Source organism: Podarcis melisellensis (assembly GCF_964234715.1).
Source record: "Podarcis melisellensis genome assembly, chromosome: 3".
NCBI classification, from domain to species: Eukaryota; Metazoa; Chordata; class Lepidosauria; order Squamata; family Lacertidae; genus Podarcis; species Podarcis melisellensis.
The window spans coordinates 92,513,011-92,528,851 of NC_138530.1; the positions used below are offsets into that span (position 1 = coordinate 92,513,011).

The 15,841-nt window shown below is 43.0% G+C and overlaps 1 protein-coding gene and 1 long non-coding RNA gene across 5 annotated transcripts in view; one reads left to right on the plus strand and one right to left on the minus strand.

The window, feature by feature from the left end:
• Positions 1-15,841, plus strand: part of LOC309367284 — a 37,874-nt gene that overhangs the window by 11,624 nt on the left and 10,409 nt on the right. For 3 of the 4 annotated variants that reach the window (XR_014166978.1, XR_014166979.1, XR_014166981.1), the window contains one exon: positions 13,019-13,141. The exons of the other annotated variant lie outside the window; for it this stretch is intronic. This is a non-coding gene — a long non-coding RNA (uncharacterized lncRNA). The remainder of the gene's footprint in view (positions 1-13,018; positions 13,142-15,841) is intronic. 4 annotated transcript variants of the gene reach the window in all.
• Positions 9,513-15,841, minus strand: part of HPCAL1 (hippocalcin like 1) — a 71,144-nt gene continuing 64,815 nt past the window's right edge. Inside the window, exons 3-4 of the mRNA XM_081906633.1 lie at positions 14,818-14,923; positions 9,513-10,087 (exon numbers count right to left, since the gene is read on the minus strand). Of these exons, the coding sequence (XP_081762759.1) occupies positions 9,990-10,087; positions 14,818-14,923 (204 nt within the window). The 3' untranslated portion in view covers positions 9,513-9,989. The remainder of the gene's footprint in view (positions 10,088-14,817; positions 14,924-15,841) is intronic.

The following is a 15,841-nucleotide window of genomic DNA, read 5'->3' on the forward strand; positions in this document are numbered from 1 at the left end:
TTAAATGCTGAAGCAAATGCATTAAAAATATAGCATCAGACTGTGGGCTGGCTTTGTTGGATGAGGCCAGAGGAAGCTACAAGCTTTTGCTATTTTAACTGGCAAAGCTTTGCTGCTAATTGTGCTGCTCCTTCTGTAATCAAGACCCTGTATGCTAAAAAGAACCGGGGCATTTATGGGCTAGCCTTCTCTTTGGGCAGACAGTCCTAATTACTTAGTATGTTCTGGTTGTTCCCAAACATCCTGTGCCTTCTGGGCCGTTATATGGCAATATTATCTGTTTATCTATGACTGTAGGCTGGTTCACGCTTGGTGACTCAGGAATGATGAATGTGTGACCCAGCTCAGTTGTAAAACATTGTTGTTGTTGTTGTTTAGTCGTTTAGTCGTGTCCGACTCTTCGTGACCCCATGGACCAGAGAACGCCAGGCACCTCTGTCCTCCACTGCCTCCCGCAGTTTGGTCAAACTCATGCTGGTAACCTCGAAAACACTATCCAGCCATCTCGTCCTCTGTCGCCCCCTTCTCCTTGTGCCCTCCATCTTTCCCAACATCAGGGTCTTCTCCAGGGAGTCTTCTCTTCTCATGAGGTGGCCAAAGTACTGGAGCCTCAGCTTCACAATCTGTCCTTCCAGTGAGCACTCAGGGTTGATTTCCTTCAGTATGGAGAGGTTTGATCTTCTTGCAGTCCATGGGACTCTCAAGAGTCTCCTCCAGCACCATAATTCAAAAGCATCAATTCTTCGGCGATCAGCCTTCTTTATAGTCCAGCTCTCACTTCCATACATCACTGCTGGGAAAACCATAGCTTTAACTATACGAACCTTTGTTGGCAAGGTGATGTCTCTACTTCTCAAGATGCTGTCTAGGCCTGTCATTGCCCTTCTCCCAAGAAGCAGGCGTCTTTTAATTTCGTGGCTGCTGTCACCATCTGCAGTGATCATTGAGCCCAAGAAAGTGAAATCTCTCGCTACCTCCATTTCTTCCCCTTCTATTTGCCAGGAGGTGATGGGACCAGTGGCCATGATCTTCGTTTTTTTGATGTTGAGCTTCAGACCATATTTTGCGCTCTCCTCTTTCACCCTCATTAAAAGGTTCTTTAATTCCTCCTCACTTTCTGCCATCAAGGTTGTGTCATCTGCATATCTGAGGTTGTTGATATTTCTTCCGGCAATCTTAATTCCGGCTAGGGATTCATCCAGCCCAGCCTTTCGCATGATGAATTCTGCATATAAGTTAAATAAGCAGGGAGACAAAATACATCCTTGTCGTACTCCTTTCCCAATTTTGAACCAATCAGTTGTTCCATATCCAGTTCTAACTGTAGCTTCTTGTCCCACATAGAGATTTCTCAGGAGACAGATGAGGTGATCTGGCACTCCCATTTCTTTAAGAACTTGCCATAGGTTGCCATGGTCGACACAGTCAAAGGCTTTTGCATAGTCAATGAAGCAGAAGTAGATGTCTTTCTGGAACTCTCTAGCTTTCTCCATAATCCAGTGCATGTTTGCAATTTGGTCTCTGGTTTCTCTGCCTCTTCTAAATCCAGCTTGCACTTCTGGGAGTTCTCGGTCCATATACTGCTTGAGCCTTCCTTGTAGAATTTTAAGCATAACCTTGCTAGCGTGTGAAATGAGTGCAATTGTGCGGTAGTTGGAGCATTCTTTGGCACTGCCCTTCTTTGGGATTGGGATGTAGACTGATCTTCTCCAATCTTCTGGCCACTGCTGAGTTTTCCAAACTTGCTGGCATATTGAGTGTAGCACCTTAACAGCATCATCTTTTAAAATTTTAAATAGTTCAGCTGGAATACCATCACTTCCACTGGCCTTGTTATTTGCAGTGCTTTCTAAGGCCCATTTGACTTCACTTTCCAGGATGTCTGGCTCAAGGTCAGCAACCACACTACCTGGGGTATACGGGACATCCATTTCTTTCTGGTATAATTCCTCTGTGTATTCTTGCCACCTCTTCTTGATGTCTTCTGCTTCTGTTAGGTCCTTTCCACTTTTGTCCTTTATTATGGAAATCTTTGTACGAAATGTTCCTTTCATATCTCCAATTTTCTTGAACAGATCTCTGGTTCTTCCCATTCTATTGCTTTCCTCTATTTCTTTGCATTGCTCGTTTAAGAAGGTCTTGTCTCTCCTTGCTATTCTTTGGAAATCTGCATTCAATTTCCTGTATCTTTCACTATCTCCCTCGCATTTTGCTTGCCTTCTCTCCCCCGCTATTTGTAAGGCCTCGTTGGACAGCCACTTTGCTTTCTTGCATTTGCTTTTCATTGGGATGGTTTTAGTTGCTGCTTCCTGTATAATGTTGCGAGCCTCCATCCATAGTTCTTCAGGCACTCTGTCCAGCAAATCTAAATCCTTAAACCTGTTCCTCACTTCCACTGTGTATTCATAAGGGATTTGACTTAGATTGTATCTTACCGGCCCAGTGGTTTTTCCTACTTTCTTCAGTTTAAGCTTGAATTTTGCTATAAGAAGCTGATGATCTGAGCCACAGTCAGCTCCAGGTCTTGTTTTTGCTGACTGTATAGAGCTTCTCCATCTTTGGCTGCAGAGAATATAATCAATCTGATTTCGATGCTGCCCATCTGGTGATGTCCATGTGTAGAGTCGTCTCTTGTGTTGTTGGAAAAGCGTGTTTGTGATGACCAGCTTGTTCTCTTGACAGAACTCTATTAGCCTTTGCCCTGCTTCGTTTTGATCTCCAAGACCAAACTTGCCAGTTGTTCCTTTTATCTCTTGACTCCCTACTTTAGCATTCCAATCCCCTATGATGAGAAGAACATCCTTCTTTGGTGTCACTTCTATAAGGTGTTGTAAGTCTTCATAGAATTGGTCAATTTCAGTTTCTTCAGCACCAGTAGTTGGTGCATAAACTTGGATTACTGTGATGTTAAAAGGTCTGCCTTGGATTCGTATCGAGATCATTCTATCATTTTTGAGATTGCATCCCAGTACAGCCTTTGCCACTCTTTTGTTGACTATGAGGGCCACTCCATTTCTTTTACGGGTTTCTTGCCCACAGTAGTAGATATGATGGTCATCCGAACTGAATTCACCCATTCCCGTCCATTTTAGTTCACTGATGCCCAGGATGTCAATATTTATTCTTGCCATCTCATTTTTTACCACCTCCAACTTACCCAGGTTCATGGTTCTTACATTCCAGGTTCCTATGCAATATTTTTCTTTACAGCATTGGACTTTCCTTTCGCTTCCAGGCATATCCGCAACTGAGCGTCCTTTCGGCTTTGGCCCAGCTGCTTCATCAGCTCTGGATCTACTTGTACTTGCCCTCCGCTCTTCCCCAGTAGCATGTTGGACGCCTTCCGACCTGAGGGGCTCATCTTCCAGCGTCATAACTTTTATATGCCTGTTGTCTTTGTCCATGGAGTTTTCTTGGCAGGGATACTGGAGTGGCTTGCCGGTTCCTCCTCCAGGTGGATCACGTTTGGTCAAAACTCTCCACTATGACCTGTTCATCTTGGGTGCCCTGCTCGGCATAGTTCATAGCTTCTCTGAGTTCTTCAAGCCCCTTCGCCACGGCAAGGCAGTGATCCATGAAGGGGGTAAAACATTGTACTTGAGGCAAAATGAAGATTCTTTCTGTTGCTTTTGTTCTAAGATGGCTGATTCATTCATTCTCTCTTTCACACACAAACACACACACATCACACCACACAATACTGCAGCCATCTGGACATGAATGAGTAAATCAGACTCTAAAGACCTGATTTGTAGTAGTTTATTCAGTGGTGCCCACCATTTTCCTAAAACAAGCTTACTTTCCTACATAGCCCACTATTTGGGGGAAACAGCAGGCTAAAACAGCATTTCCCAAACTTGGGTCTCCACCTGTTTTTGGACTGCAGTTCCCATCAACCCTGACCACTGATCCTGCTAGCTAGAACAGGACCCTGTGCTGGAATGGATAGCTCACAATTTGATAAATGCCTGGTGCGACGCTAGTAAGAATAGTCCTAGTGAAAAACCCTAACCCTGAACAAACTGTATGTCCACACATCTCATTAGTTTTCCATGGTATATAATGTTGGGACCATGGCCTATTTATGCTTCCTGGCCGAGCCATTTATCCAATTGTGTACGCTCAGAGTACAGCCAAGTGAGCAGTTTCATATAAATATACAGTATGCTGCATCTCCCATGTATTTCCAACATCTTTTCTTATGAACAATAGCTTTTATATCAACCAAAAACATTTGCCCGCAGGTGGTCCTCCTGTTCAGTGCCAATATTTGCACAGGGAGCACTATGTCAATTGTTCCATCTGCACAAGTTTTCAGCTTGCCAGATGGAACGAGCCCTCCTCTTCCCCCTGTTCTGGGAAGTCTCCCTACCCCCTGAGGAAATTGGGGTCGGGTACCGAATGGGAAGTCCCATTGCCCCAGCATAAGTCTTTGTGTGGGCTTCCACTAGCAGGACTAGCTAGCTGATTCCTGCCCTCAGCATCACTCCCAAGAATGGAGAGAATAGGTTGACCTTGGAATATGAAGTATGGAGGAGAGTACTACGAAGTTACCTACAAAATATTTCATCTCTTCTGCCTGTGGGAAATTGCAATGATTTATGCAGAGATTTTATTGTGGTGAGTTTTGTTCATACAACTTCAGTGGTTGCATCTCTTGGATTTCCAACTGCACTGTGTGGGAGATGAGTCAAAACAACAAATACATCTTCCTAGTTCTTCATAGTTCACTGGCATTACTAGCAGCTTTGTTTTTCCTTTTAACCCCTTTGCTGTTATTTGCACATTTGCAGCAACTCAGAGGCATGTTGTTAGATTTTTTCAACTAGACATTAGTGCCTGTTTAAAAATGTGTACCCTTTTTGCTCAAGCGGTCTCCGAACAGCTTACAACAGATTATAAACAAATACAAGGCAAACAGTGTTCGAAACTCCCATTGTTCTAGACACATTTTGTGACAGGGAATTTCATTGGCACGAGCCGTTTCTGAGCAGTTTCTGACTGTGCCTGCACATGGAAGCTGCTATATAGGCAAACCAGTTGTCTGCACTAAATGTGTCTGACAGCAGCTGAGAATGTCATTGCTGTTTCCATCTTTTGCATAATGTATGTACAGAGTTTTGTGTCAGCATCGCGTGGATAGGTTCTCTATTTATTTATTTTTGTTGGCTCTGTGGGAAATTGGGGAGCCCAGAACATGGTTGGGTGCAGCGAATTTTGTTTATGTGTGTAAGGGGGTGGGAGTTGTTGAGTCAAATTAACCATATCAATCTGTATACTGCCGGGGGAGTTATGCTATTGTATTGCTGGGATATGTTGTATATGTAATAAAAGGAAGCCACACCAGGGTGAAGGCATCCTTTTGTCCCTGTGCTAATTTCAGTTGATTGGTTAGCTTTTCTAGTATGGCTGTTTCCCATATAGTTTGGTACTAGTGGTCTATGTTCAGTCTTGACAGGTCCCTCCAATGTCTAGTTAGGACACTTCTAGCAGCTGAGAGTAGGTGGCTCATGAGTTCTTTATAGTGTGTGTGTGCATTGTTGTCTTGAAACACTGGTTTAGGCCAGAGTTTAGACCATTGGGTTTGTGGGGTCTTGGAGTAGTATTTTGTATATTGTTGATGCTAACCCCTTACTATGTCCCTCTGTTGTGTCAGAAGTTTTTCTAAGGTGGTTAGGGGTCTGGTGGCTGCTTCTTTTATTGCTGGATTATTTAAGAAGGCATATAGTTAGTGATGTATCAGCCAGAATATTTAGATGCCCCCTAGTTTGTCTTGTATTTCTTGTGTTGGCAAGGGTTTGTCATTTTTGTAGAAGTCTGTTAGGCGGTGTAAGCCTTTGGCTTGCCATGTTTTTATTTGGAAGCTCAGGCTTCATGATGGAATAATGGGTGGTGGGCTGAGGGGATTAGTGGGAATGGGTTTGGGGACATTTTCTCTTTTTCCGTCCATGGACTGTGTGGACCTGTTTAATGTTGTAGGAATTTTCCTTAGTTTGTTTTGGAGGAATGGGTGCACTTAGCTGGCGATGTAGTATAGTTCTATACTGGGAATTCCCCATCCTCCTTCTAAGGGAGCTTATTCATAGCTTTTTGTGTGAGAAGATAAATGTTTTTCCTGCCACCTAGAGTTGGGTTGGGAGAATCCAGACTGGAAGGGTTTGTTATAAGCAGGTCACTTTTGAGAAAATTATCATTTTGATCACGACTATCTTGTCTGAGAGGTTGGTTTTGTTCCATTTATTTAAGTCTTTGTTGATTTCCTGCCCTAGGGAGTGGTATAGTTTGACGAGGTTTCTGGTTATTTGTACCCCAAGGTATTGAATTAGGAGCAGCACAGTTTATCTTTCTGGTGTCAGTGAATTCTTTTGGGATATGCGGGTGAAGGGTGTTGAAACACATAGCCTCAGATTTTGCAAAATTCACTTGTAGGCCCAACAATGTTGTGAAGATGTTGAGTTCTTTGGTTAAGGTGGTTGCTGTGTTTATGGGGTCTGGTGTTGTGACCATCAGGTTTTGTCTTTTGTTCCCACTCCCTTGATGTCAGGGGCTGCTCAGAGTCAGAATGCTAAGGGTTCAAGGGTTAGGATGAATAGAAAGGGAGATTGTGTACATTCCTGTTTTGTGCCTCTTTGGATTGCTATGGTATTGGAGTCCATTCTGTTAATCCTGATTTTTGCTGAAGCTTTAGAGTAAAATTGTTTAGGGATTTGTAAGTTGGGGCCAAATTTCATATTGGTTAATACCTCTAATAGGTATTTCCATTCCAAACAAGCAAAGGCTTTAAGGAAGCCCAGGGACATGATCATCAGTGGGGATTTGGTTGTTTTGCTGTGTTCAAGCAAATCTACTAATTTCCTAATTTGCAACTAGGGACAAAGCCAGGCTGCCCTGGGGTTATTAAGTTTGTGTAGGAAGCATTTTAAATGGTTGGCCAGAATTGATGTGAATATTTTATAGTCTTGATTTATCAGTGAGATTGGGTAGTATGATTCTACTTTGAGACTATCTTTGAATGGCTTTGGGATAGAGACTGTTTTGGAGGACATGCAAGTTTTAGGGATGGGGGCCCCTTTATGATGTAGTTAAACATGCGGATCATGTAGAGCATCAGGATTTCTTTGAATTTCTTGTAGAATTCTGTTGTAAAGCCATCTGTGCCTGGGGATTTGTGTGGCTTTAGGTTTTTGAGGACCGTCTCAATTTCCTCTGTGGTATTAGGACTGTCCAATCATTCTTGTTTCTCTGCAGTTAGGGTTAGGATGGTCAGTCCTGTTAGGAAATTTTTCATTTCCTGTTTGGTCAGGTTGTGGGAGGTATATAGGTTAGAGTAGAATCTAGCAAAACCTGCTATTATTTCTTGGAGGAGAATGTTACATTGCATCACCAAAAAGGATGGTAATGTATTCATGCTTGGAGTGATTTGCCCCCCTGTACCTGTTTGCTAATAGTCTGGAGTTTCCCCCTCCATATTCGTAAAAGGGTTGTTTCAAGTAGGATGTTGATCATTGTTTTATTAATTTCTAATGAGTCAAATCTCCCTTCTTTTTTGTTCTATGAGGTTGGGTTTTTCCTCCTCCTGTTTGTTTGTAGCATGTTGAGAGGGCCGTGATACCCTGTTCTAGCTTGCTAATTACTCAGGAGGTTTGTTTGTTTTTTAAGGGATGCCTTTTCTTTTATACAAGCTCCTCTGGCAACTGCTTTCATTGCATCCCAGAGGGGGGTTGTTATGTTAGCTACACCATTGTTTTGGAGGGTCTTTGAGGCTCTCTCTTGTTACTTGATTTGTGGGCAGTATGGGGTTAAAGAACCATGATGGGGTGGTTTGTATTTCCTCCCCTATTTTGAGGGTAGCTTCTACTGTGGCATGGTCTGTGATTTTAACCTTAGTGATGTTTGTTGCTTCAACCAGGGGGATCAGACCTGGTGTGAGCAAAATGCTATTCAGTCTGGACATTGTGCTATGGTGCCCAGAATGGAATGTGTGGCTGGTGTTGCCTGGGTTCTTTGATCTCATATATCATATAGGTCTTCTATTTTTAAAAGCATTTTTAGTAGTCTATAGGGTTTTTCGATTTGGGCAGGGTTCTCAGAGGAATGTTGCCCATGGGGATGTGTAGTGGATGTCTCTCAGGGAGAAGCCTCTCCCATCTATCTGTTTTGAGTTTGGGGCATATACGGAACCAATTGTCAGTTTGTTTTTTTCCATCTAGTGATTCCTTGGCAAAAATGAATCTGCCTTTTTTTGTCTTTTAATATTGTGGCTTTGAAATGTAGGTCTCTGCCGAGCACTATGGCTATCCCCCACACTTTTCCTAAACTGGGAGAACGATATTTTAAACCAAGCATTTAGCTCCTCACAACTGGCCCTTTTATTGCTTTTCAGAGAAGCCTTGCCATGCACAATCCTGAAACATTGAAGTATGACACAAAGAGACAAGAAAATCAAGTCTTTATTTCAATTAACATTTCTTGGCATTAGGCAGATATTAAATAACACTGGAATGCACAAGACTATTAACAGAGATGGACCGCAACAAGGTAGGACGGCCATAGCAAGTGTGTGTCAAATCACCTCACTTCACTCAAATGCCATTTTAAAAACGCTGCAGCCACAGTAAAGTGGCACTTCACTGATAAACACAGAAGGAAAAATATTCCTTTTAAATTTCATTAACACAGTAAAACGCTTGAACAATCAACAGTAAAAATGAACAAAGTGTTGCAATTGGTAATTAAACAGTGTTATTATCCACAAACAGCTAGTCATGCAGTGCCTTAATGGCAACCTTGCTATGCATAAATATCACTTTAAAAAAAAAGATTTGAATAATCACAGACAACTAGAAGAAATGAAGCATGGATTCTACTTGATATATTAAATATGACCTAAATATTAAAAAAATTACTTCACCATATATATATATATATATATATATATATATATATACACACACACACACACACACACACATACACAGTGGTGCCACACAAGACGAAATTAATTCGTTCCGCGAGTTGTGTCGTCTTGCGGAGCGCGGATTCGCTGGGTATTAACGGCTTTAAGAAAAAGGAAGCAAACTCGCAAGACGTTTTTGTCTTGCGAAGCAAGTCCATAGGGAAAATCGTCTTGCGAAGCAACGCAAAAAACGAAAAACCCTTTCGTCTTGCGCGTTTTTCGTCTTGCGAGGCATTCGTCTTGCGAGGTACCACTGTAGTATGTATGTGTGTGTGTGTGTGTGTGTGTGTGTATATATATATATATATATATATATATATATATATATATATATATATTTGCTTTCGTAGATTTTCACGGGTACAGGAATGCAGGTTTTGGTGTCCTCGGGTGTCTTCCCGTGTAAAAGTTGGGGTGTCTAGGCGACGTGTCGACCTCGTCGAAACGTCGCCTAGACACCCCAACTTTTACACGGGAAGACACCCGAGGACACCAAAACCTGCATATATATATATATATATATATATAATCAATGGAAAGACCATTAAGTAAGTGCAAGCAACTTTCCTCATAGCAGGAAACTGGTATCATGCTCTTTAAGAAAATTCTACTCAATTTATTCCACATTTTATATCCGTTTTCTGGGAAGCAAATTAAAATGCCTGCCATTTGTGTTGGTCAAAAGGAACACATGGCATCTCTTTCTTAGGAGCTAACTAGAAAGTCATCTGTTCATATTAACCAAGTGATGTGCAATAAACCCCTCTTTAACCTGCCATTGTAAACATACCCTTCAATTATGTTAGATGTGTAGAGTGAATCATAAGGGGAAGAAACAAAGGACGGGATAGTGGAAGGAGGAATTTGCATCAATGTTGGTGAGAGGAGTGAGGCTCTTTTTCACTTGGTTACACAGACAATCTGGCAGTGGAATCTCATCCACTAGCCACTGAGGAATGGTTGAGAAGGCATCCATTTACGAGTAAAGCTTGAACAAGCCAGTAATTTTCTTTGCAAACTGTCCAGAGTTTAATTAGAACTGACTTGCACTGCTTGGATCACATTGTAACAACCGCACGATAGAGGGATCACTCTTGGCACCTTTAATAAACTCTTCGAGAGATAGTTTACCTTGAAGGGAAACAAGAGAAAGATACAAAATCAAATAATTTGGCAGCCAAAAGTAACTTACAAAAATAAACTTAGCCTCTCAATTATTGGCTTTTAATATACCTAATTAGTTGCCAATGAGTTTAAAGATGAATGTATAATCTTGAAAAAATGAGCCACGCAATTATTACGACAGATCTAACATTTCCCAGTTCAGGGTGCATTTAGATAGGATTGTGAACTTTGCACTCCAAATGATGGTACTAACAATACTTCTACGTCCTCCTAATAATCCTTATTCCAAAGATCCTAGCAGGCTGTTCTTGGGATGGGCTGTGTAAGGAAATCTTGATATGATGTAGACAAAAGAACAATAATCAAGAGTGTGAACCAGATAAGACTTTCACATCCGTTTGCATATCCCAAACACTCAAGACAAATGCAGATATTTTTAATGGAACTGACATGAAAAGCATATTTAATCTCAGTAGTGATTCACTGCTTCCTTGAACTGACACCTTGTAGAGGTGTGAACCTGAATAAATCCAGACAGCAGCTGAACCTCACTCAGACATATATGTTTTTGAAACAAATGTAGAACACCTCCCTTGCTCTTGGACTATGGCATACAAACCAGTGATGTTGATCTATTTGTAACTAAGTAGACATAAAAACCAACTACTCTAGTTTAGCTTATTTGCATGCTTGGCTATCTGCATCAGTGGAAATATTTGTGCTTCAATAAATGGCTTACATTAATTCCAAATTAGAGCAGAACTACACATTATGAGAAACACAGGGCAACCTCTGAAAGTGACACCCTTGCTGGCAGTCCCAGATTATTTGAATTCACTATGACTCATTGCCGTACTTTGGATTGTCCTGAATACCACCATTTGGTAGCCAAGCCCCAAACCCAAAGTCCTGTGGATGCATTTTGGCTTGCCTGCTGATGAAATTGTGTGGTTATTGATAATATCGTCATTTATCTGTTTTAGACCCCTAAGCAGTAGCAGTTGCCAGGACATTAGCTTGTTCGCCTCTGCATAGTTCCATCCTTATTTCAGACATTATGGTAGATTACAAAACCAGGTATCACCTAACCCTCACATGCATTGTGGTTCACGATATATTGCTAGGTCAAATATTATGAAGCTTATCATGATGTGAACTTCAAACTGGTTTTGGCGATATATCAATATATCTCACAGCCCTAGAAGTGATACAGTTATTTCTAGGATGATTTGGTTGAACACAGATATAACCTCCACAGACATCACATACTGTGGAGGCATCTGTGCTTGATCAAATCATCCTAGAATCCCAGGGATACAGCAGGACAGAAGTTACACAATCGAAGCATGCATCTATTTCTCTCTCTTTTATAGCCTTTCAGAAAATCACAATTAAAAGTAGCAGGATCTCTGCCTTAAAATTGTTATACTTGCCCTTCAATTAATTTCTCCCACAACTTGATACTACTAGAGAGAGACAGATGCATTGTGCTTACTCCAAAATGCACTGGTGCCTGAAGTGTTAATGAAATGCTTGTAAAACCTTGGGGAAGCTCTCCGAGCATTCAAAGAGTACAAATACATCCAACAACTGTTACCCCACCTCTCCTAGGATAAATGTTCTTCTAAGAGTACCAGCCAGCAGAGGACTTCAGTGAAAACTGGGGAGTCAGCAAATGAAAGGTATAGCATAACTGCCAGCCAGGAAATCATAGAGCTTGTAATTCCTCCCATGATTTCCTAGCAGGGAAAAGAAATGACATTCTAGGCATAATTACTACTCTCCTGATTTTGGTGAAGTCCTCCAATAACTGCTACCGTATTCTCCCCTTCCAATTGAAGTTGGGGGGGGGGTTGTCATTGGGGAACAGGGTAGGAGCTGAGAGGATTGGGATGAAGCAGAAAAGTTGGGGACACTGCTTGAGATAGGTTGTATCTGGTTTTAATTCTGCTCACAGTGATTTGAGCAGGGGTGGTCTCATAGTTGAGCGCTTCAGTTTAATATTCTCACCCTTCTCGAAATATGACTGTTTCTTAACAATGTCTACGTACTGCATAAGGTAGGGTTCTTCCTTTTCCAAAGCTGTTTGAACACTGTGTTTACTAATAGGTAGATTTTATTTTAAAAATTCATTGATGCACATTTGCATTTGGTGCCTCTGGAGACATTTTTTTTAAAAAAAAAACCCTACTAAGTAAAAACAACAACCCATTTTAAGGCAATTTTTATCCCAGTTTTGATTGTTCCTATTTTGAGAATAACTTCCATCACATTTATTTTGCCAGAGGGGAGGTTATTAATGTTGGAAGTCATGTAATACCTAGCATGAAAGGGGCTTTGTTCATGCCATTGTTATCAACTGAGATGTTAAATCTTTGCAAGGCTAGGACACTTCTACCCTTGTGGGATTTTACCCGCCCCCAACAAAATAATCACAGTTAGGTTTATGTTCTTCCTACCTTATAAATATTACTTCCTATTTTGATAACTACTATATTTTTATGCATTCTCTTATGCCATTGGAGTGGTAACATTTCATGGAATGAAAATCTTAGCTATTCTTAAGTCCTGCTGCAACAGTTATAATTCAGCGATTGCTGTATTAGCAACATGCTCATGTTATGAGCTGCACTGGTGATTTATATCCAAATAAGTCTTTCTTGATGGTCACAATCTCCCTGAAGGCACCATCAGTATTTGAGAATGGCTCCACAGTTTGGGATACGAGTCATGGGTTGGAGAAACCCCATTTGGGGATATGTCTGTAATTAAATACCAGCTCCAAATTCCCCCTGAGGTTAGGCTGGTCTCAAACTACGGTCTCAGAGCAGTCACACCCACACTATCAAATCTCAGTTCACTTCTTTATAGATGGGTAAGAGTCCAACTAAGTGGCAACTGTCAAATAACATCTTGGTCCTTCCCCCTTTTCTTCAGGTCATTAACAAAACACCTGGAAGAAGACTGTCCCACTTCTTAATAAGAATTGGAGACCTCCACCACAGCAGTTTTTAAAAGCGAAAAAAAGAGACACTTGGTGACGCAGTTGGGCTCTCCTGGGTAATGTATCGTTTGACTCGAAGTTACCGTATTTTTCGCACTATAGGACGCACCGGTCCATAGGACGCACCTAGATTTGGGGGGGGGGGGAATAAAGGGGAAAAATTTTATTTCCCCCCCAGGCGCGGGGAAGCCCGAGTTTCCCCTCCCCCAGAACGGGACCCAGAGCCATGCCGAAGCTGCGCGCAGCTTTGGCATCGCTCTGGGAGCTTGCAGGGCTGGGGGAGGAGGAAGCCCTCCGCCAGCCTCCAAACCATGTTGGGAGACAGCGGGACGGCGGCCTGCGCCTCTCCTGCTGTCCCCCGAGTTTGCGGGGCTGGCGACGGGGAGGAGCAGGCTTCTCCCCCCCAGCCTTCTAGCCAGGTCGGGGGACAGCGGGAAGGGCGTGCTGCGCCTCTGCCGCTGTCTCCCGAGTTTGCGGGGCTGGCGACGGGGAGGAGCAGGCTTCTCCCCCCCGCCAGCCTTCTAGCCAAGTTGGGAGACAGCGGGATGGCGCGCTGCGCCTCTCCTGCTGTCTCCCGAGTTTGCGGGGCTGGCGACGGGGAGGAGCAGGCTTCTCCCCCCCGCCAGTCTTCTAGCCAGGTCGGGGGAAGCGGGAAGGGCGTGCTGCGCCTCTGCCGCTGTCTCCCGAGTTTGCGGGGCTGGCGACGGGGAGCTCCCCCCTTCTAGCCAGGTCGGGGGACAGCGGGATGGCGGCGTTCCGCCTCCCCGCTGTCCCCCGAGCTTGTGGGGCTGCCGGTGGGGCTCTCCTGGAGAGCGAGAGGGGTCGGTGCGCACCGACCCCTCTCGCTCTCCAGGCTTCAGCGAAAGCCTGCATTCGCACCATAGGACGCACACACATTTCCCCTTCATTTTTGGAGGGGAAAAAGTGCGTCCTATAGTGCGAAAAATACGGTATTACTGAATTGTTACCCTTTTCATATGATGCAGCACACTGACAGTTTTAACTGTGCTGCACTGGGTAAAATGGATTTGACACAATATTTTAACCTGTACAAGTGTTGTGTTATGCAAAAGAGTAGCTAACTAAATATATGTTCTAAAATGCTCAAAATACTGCAGTGAGAATAAATTGTACAAATGAGGTTAAAAGTACTAAAGGTAAAGGGACCCCTGACCTTAGGTCCAGTTGTAGACGACTCTGCAGTTGTGGCGCTCATCTCGCTTTACTGGCCGAGGGAGCCGGCGTACAGCTTCCGGGTCAAGTGGCCAGCATGACTAAGCCGCTTCTGGCAAAACCAGAGCAGCGCACGGAAACACCATTTACCTTCCTGCCTTGCACTTTGACGTGCTTTCGAACTGCTAGGTTGGCACTTATGCCCTAAATTTATTTCAGTTGCAAAGCATTGCTTGGCAGGGACTGTGGTCCTGGAGGAGAAAAGTTAGGGCAAGGATAAAGGGTTAAAAATGCATGCCCAGGTGTCTGTCACTCCTCACAAATGCTGCTTTCAGCAGACTACTTTTTCTGCAGCCAAAGGGCTAGAACATGGTTTGGTTGTAAAAAATGGAAATGTAAGATTTTCAGGTTTTTTTCTTTTTCTTTTTCAAATGTATTTGTCGCAGATTGTGGCCATGTAGATCTCTAGACCCTAGAGATTAAGGAGTGATGAGCACATGCATACACACACCAGTGTTCCAATTTTGTTTGTTATAGTAACTTGCTGCAAAAAACATACCATCATTGTTTGTGTCCATCTGTCTGAATATTTTGTCTGTTCGTTTCTCTGGAGTTGATTCATCCTCTGGCATTTTCATTACCGAAGACACCATTTTGTAGATTGCCTACAGGAACAGCAAAATACAGGAAGTCAGTTTTGCATCCTTGAAGGAAGTAGTGGAAGCTTATTTTGCAAGTTTATGGGAAATAAGTGATAAACAAAAAGCAGAACATGTTGGTCATTGTTTATGTTGTTGCAAAAAAAAAATCAGGACACTCACTATGATATGTACATAATGTATTCTCCAGATACTGCATTTGCTTGTTTATATGCCAACTTAAACATTTTTAGGCATAACAAATACACAGCCCTTATGTTTTCCTAGAAAATGCCCATCATTTTGATAGACTGTGTGTGCGTTTTGTTTACTCATTGGGAGGAATGATGCGTGAATGCAGAGGGCTGCACATTTGGGTCTAAGATTTGTGTCTGTAAAATATATAATAATTACCTAAATATTTTCTGTTTAGTAGTCTGGTACAAGATGAGAATAATTTAATCTGGAATGTGCTCCAGGCATGTGGCACACTGATCAGGATTATGCACACCTTTAAGTGTTAAAATATGTAGTATGTATGTTTGTTAACAAAAGATACCATATATACTTGAGTATAAGCCGAGGCACCTAATTTTAGAACAAAAAACTGGGGAAACTTATTGACTCGAGTATAAGCCGGTTCACCACACCACAAACCTGGTGGTGGCGGCAGTGGCGGAGGAAGCCGGCTGCTTGTTCCTCCTCCTCCGCTGCTGACAGCGGCAAAGGCAGTGGAGGAGGAACAAGCAGCCCAAAAGGGCTCCTTTCGGGCTGCTCGTCCCTCTGCCACCGCCTCTGCCTCTTGTAAGAGCAGGCATAGGAGCTGTGATTGGGAGAGGCACAGTGCAGCGCCTTCTTCCAACCGCGGCTTCCTGTGCCTGCCCTTGCGAGAGGTGGGCGACAGCAGCGGGACCAGCAGCGAGAAAGGGCTCCTTTTGGGCCGCT